Source organism: Eurypyga helias, unplaced genomic scaffold, assembly GCF_000690775.1.
Source record: "Eurypyga helias isolate BGI_N326 unplaced genomic scaffold, ASM69077v1 scaffold43844, whole genome shotgun sequence".
Classification (NCBI taxonomy): domain Eukaryota; kingdom Metazoa; phylum Chordata; class Aves; order Eurypygiformes; family Eurypygidae; genus Eurypyga; species Eurypyga helias.
In genome coordinates, this window is record NW_010247739.1 from 5282 (window position 1) to 10402 (window position 5121).

At 48.5% G+C, this 5121-nt stretch overlaps 1 protein-coding gene across 1 annotated transcript; it reads left to right on the forward strand.

The window, feature by feature from the left end:
- The first annotated feature begins 3372 nt into the window (after nucleotides 1-3372).
- Nucleotides 3373-4560, forward strand: TMEM246 (transmembrane protein 246). The gene has a single exon (XM_010150812.1). It carries the CDS (start codon nucleotides 3373-3375, stop codon nucleotides 4558-4560), a length of 1188 nt encoding a protein of 395 aa, XP_010149114.1.
- Nucleotides 4561-5121: the final 561 nt, after the last annotated feature.

Here is a 5121-nt window from a genome sequence, read left to right on the forward strand (position 1 = left end):
ACATTATAAAAGTGGCTCCACTGCAAGTATTTACATGGTTACAGAGTAGGTACTATTCGGGTTTCATACAGGTTTTCTTAAAGCACTATAAAATCCAATTCTGATTCTTGCTTTTCTCCTCAAACTTTATTTTTTCTGTCAGCAATGCCACTTCAACAAGAACAAACAATTTTTATTTTTTTTTCCCCCCCTAGAAAGGGGAAAAAATGAAGGTGACAGTACTAACAGGTTCTGAAAATGGAATAGGTTTTGTAAAGTCAAAACTGTCGTAATTCCTAGAAAACAGCCTGACCAGAAACTCTGGATGCAAGTCCTGTAGATAAGATCAGACTTCATGTAGAAACAAGAAATTTCTATCTAGATTTGGAACTTGGGTTCCCAGTGTTACAGCCAGAAAGTGGGGAGGAGGTCAGTGCCTCTGCTCTTTCCTAGATCGTTCCACTTGTTTTTTGGCATAAACTAGAGTATTTGACCCACTTTAATAAGCTGCTGGCCGTTTTTAGCCCCAGTGGTTACTCCACTACCCACTGGAAACGGCCTTTTCCTCTGCAAATGAACCGATAAAGGTGGCAGGCAGGGTGGACGCTGACAGACATGGGGGACCTGGAGAGGAGCAGAAGGGCCTGATTGATGGTGGTTTTCCTTGAGGTGTCCGGAGTTGCAAACCCAGAATACTACAGGCTCTGAGGATGCGCAGATGGGTAGGTCAGAAGCTGCGGACATGACACCGCGGCCTGTACGGTGGCCGTGTGCTTTTCCAGGGTTGGCTGCTTCCTCGCCTGAAGCCAGGAGATCCCGTCTGCCTGCCTTGCCGCGTGCCGGCAGCTGGGACACCAGTAGATGGAGTCCCGGCACAGCTTTCCGGCAGGCAGGGCCGGCCCCGCGGGAGCCCCCCGGGACGGGGCAGTACCTTCTCCCGGTGAGCCGGGGCCTGGAGCAACGCGGGCTGCAGAACGAGAAGTGCCCTGGGGTTCCGCAGCCCCACGGCTCAGATGGCTGCTGCAGGAAGACGGGACGAGGCCTCATGGCTTGAGCGGGGATTATTAATCCTTCAGTGTATATCCCGAGAGCTCACTGCAGGCTCACAGTTGTTCTAGCGCAGATTGTGTTGCTAGTTCTGCAGCTGGCAGTTGGAAAGTAAGTTTCATGACGAGAACTGAGCTGCCTTCTAGCTCTTCTTCATCTCCTTTTCCCACTGTGGTCCTCACTGTCAGGTTTGGAGGCTGATGCCGCAGCAGTGCCAGCAGCGTTGCTCTCATCAAGAGCAAGCTCCAGCGTGTGCCAGCCTGAGCTGGAGAATGTGCTGCTGCACTTGCGTGTCCCCTTAATGTTTGTGACCAGTGAGCCGAAAATGAGAAAAAGGAAACCCCTGGATTTTCAATGAGTAAGTGCATTTAGTTGCTAGGTCTTGGCATCTGATGGATTTCAGGTCTTCCTGTCCTCAGTAATCATGGCTTGGATCCGGCGGCTGAAATGCAGCCGTCACCTTTAAGGCCTTTGCAGGGTCCACTGGTGCAATACAGTGCAGTGTCTGTGAAACGGGATTGTGTGATCGGAAAGAAAAAGAAGATCTATATGGAAAGGCACTGCGGATTCTCATGCATCAGTTTATAAACTTGTTATCTTTACTTAATCAACCTTTGAACCTTTGAAGTCTTGTGTTTCTGTGAATCATAAGGTAGCATAACACTGATGCCAGTCTGTCCAGGGATGGTTCCAGATCTCACAGCATGAAGTGCCTGGTCTCTAACAAATATTTGGAATAACTCTTGTATATATTTCATTGATCTCACTAAAAGGCCTTTCACAGGAGATTGTCAGATTCCCTTAAGGTAATAGGAAGCGGTTCTCTTAATGGTAACTACAGCAAATCTGTGGATTTGGTAATGAAGACAATTTTGAAGTAGTCCCATAATTAGACCCTGCTCAGTGTTCTTTGAGTCATTTCTTCTATATGGTCCATTCTTCTGAGACAGAAAAAAAGCCACAGCCCTGATTTCTTTCCATCCACACATCATTGCTTAGGCTGCTTCAGACCACAGTGCAGAGAAGGAAAAAGGGTACCCTTTTGTTCTGGGAGCACCATTTGGTGGTCAGAACTTGGTGAAGCCAGATTAAAAACAAGAGGAGCTCTCCACTGCATGGGGCGCAGTCAGTCAGCTGGGGGAGGCATGAACTCAGTTCATAAGGAGAGGGAATGGGAAGTATGAGGGAGAGTCAAACAGAGATTAAAAAGGGAAATTTCTGGCACAAGAGCATTCATTTGAACAGCCTAATTGACCTGATTCTGTGTAAGCTTCTGAGAGCCAGGCTGTTACGTGTTCATGGAAGCCCAGAGAAGCAGAACAGAAAAGCCAGGTATCACAAAATTTAATTTCTGTGAGGGTGGATGTTTGCTTAAAGTCTATGTATAAAAAAAAATGTATAGAAATGTTTTGGTTTTAAATTAAAGACATAAAATTTTAAATTACAAACTTTAAGTAACAAATATGAGTCAGTGGCTAAACTGCAACTTCTTAATTTCACCGTCTCTGAATTTCACAGGGTCTAGAGAGGAGGAGCCATCTGAGAGACACACATTACATTTAGCGTACACATGGCTTTAGGGAAGTAAATTGGTATCTTCTTGCTTCACACTCCGGAGGGTAAAGCAAAAAAGCTTGTGTTTGGAAGTGTGTGAGCAGCTGAAGGGAAGCATGTGTCATTCTACAGAGGTAAAAGTCTGTCTCTGAAGTATGTGCTAGGCTAAGATACAAGAGATCTGGCTTGTATTCTTGGCTATGACTCACTCTTCCTGTATCATTGTGACTACATAGTGGTATCTAAGTTTAAGATTAAGCCTTTAAGAGAAACGGATTTCACACATCCCGCATCCACATTGCCTCTTCCTCGTTTCAAGTGCACTAACACACACAACAAAGTCCTGTCTACCTAAGCCAGATTGGAGCTCCTGTATGACGAAGGGGCCTTGGGGGTACTTTGCTGGAAAGCAACTGGGTCATCTTTCCTCAACCTCCCACGATGATCTGTGATGCCCCCACCAGAAGGGGATGCATCATGGGCCTTTTAGTTCGGCTTACTCACTAGCTAGTCCTCAGCTTTCCGTTCTCTCAAATCATGGTGTTCCCACTATGGCATTTCCTATTTCATTAACCATCTTTTTTCCTTCTCTGCAGGCTTGGACAAATTGTGCGGGTTTGTCAGCCACTGCCCCACCATTGTAGTTTAACTCTGGCCAGCAAAATAGCACGAAGCTGCTCTCGCACCTCCCCCCCTTTCTCTAGTGGCGGATACCTTGCAATCCAGGGAGGATGCATTGGAAGTGAAGGAATGAGGGCACGAATAGAGCAGGGATGCCCTCCTGCAGCAGCCATGTTACACCAAGCCTGGCAGCTCTATGGGAGGTGGTGCCGTTGGTCCAGCCCTTTTGTCCATCTCCTCACACTGACTGTGGTGACGTTCGGTGTGCTTGCACCTTTGATTTGCCACCGGCTCCTCCACTCTTACTTCTATTTGCGCCGCTGGCACCTGAACCCCATGAGCCAGGAGTTCCTGGAGCAGAACCAGCGGGAAGGCCAGGCTGCCCTCCATTACTTTGAGAAGCTGCAGGCGCCAAACACCTCCGAGGCCTCTGGCAGTGACGCCTTCCAGCCCTTGCTGCTGGTCACCATTATCACTGTGCAGCGGCGTAATGATTTCCACTACGTCTTGCAAGTGGCCTCCCGTTTCCACCGCCTCCTCCAGAAATGTGGTGCACGTTGCTGGAGCCACCGCATCCTCCTCTGTAATGTGGAGTCAGACCCCAGCAGCCATCAGGAGGTCAAACTGCTGAGCAGCTTCTTTCCTGTTGTCAGTCGTGACAACACTGGGGAGATCCCTGACCCCCAGGTGAACCAGTTTGAGAAGGAGAAGCAGGACTACGTCTTCTGCCTTGAGCAGTCGCTGTTGGTATACAAGCCAGAGTACGTCCTCGTAGTGGAAGATGATGCTGTGCCAGAGGAGGAGATATTCTCTGTCTTGCAGCACCTCTTGTTGGCTCGGTTCTCCAAACCTTACCTCAGAGACGCACTCTACTTCAAGCTTTACCATCCTGAGAGGCTTCAGCGCTACTTCAACCCCGAACCCATGAGAATCCTTGAGTGGTTAGGTCTGGGCATGTTTCTGGGGCCTGTCCTGAACTGTGTGTACTCCTGGGCAACTGGGCGCCGCAGCCTCAGTTGGCTCATTGTCTTGTTCTTTGCTTTGTACAGTATGGCTTTGTCAGAGCTGGTGGGACGGCACTATATGCTGGAGCTGCGCCGGCTGGCCCCCACGCTGTATAATATTGTGCCAGTCACGGAGTGCTGCACGCCTGCGATGCTCTTCTCCGCTCCCTCTGCCCGCCGTGCCTTAGGATACCTGAAGGGGCTGCACTGCCGGCAGGGTTTTGCCAAGGATATTGCCCTCTACTCGCTGCTGCGCACGAAGAGGGAGAATGCCTACGTGGTGGAACCCAACCTGGTCCGGCACGTGGGAATGTATTCTAGCCTTCGGGTAAACAACAACCCGAAACTTCTGTGATCTGTTCATGCCTTTCCAGAGACAAACCCAGAGAACTTGACACTGGGCAGAGAGACAGTATGCAAACTCGGATGTTGTGCTGCTCGTGCTGGGCATCCTGTGCCTACAGGTAGAAAAAGAGTAATAATACTCTTTAAAAAAAGAAAAGCTTCTTAAAAAATCCACTTACGTACATGCAGACCCTATTTAATATATATTAGGAACTCATCACCGTGCATCATGTGGTAGGAGTATGGAGGATTCCAGCTGAGGTTTGTGGCTTGTCTGCTGTTCTTAGTGATTCTTAGGGAAAAACTCTCACGCCAGTGTACACTGGTTACAGAAATCCTCGCCTTAGGGCAGCAGAAGTGTCAGGCACAGTGAATGTTTCAAATTTAAGCTAGGCCTTATGTTCCCATCCTTACTAAGGTCTGATCTCAGACCTCCGTCTGTGGTTTTGAGCAGACCTTTCAAAAGCAGCAGTTGCTTATGTGAAGTTCCTCACAAAGTTCACCTGGTTTCCTCAAAATTTACTAAGCCTCTATTTGTTACTGTGTTCCCCAACAGATCTTACCTGCACCC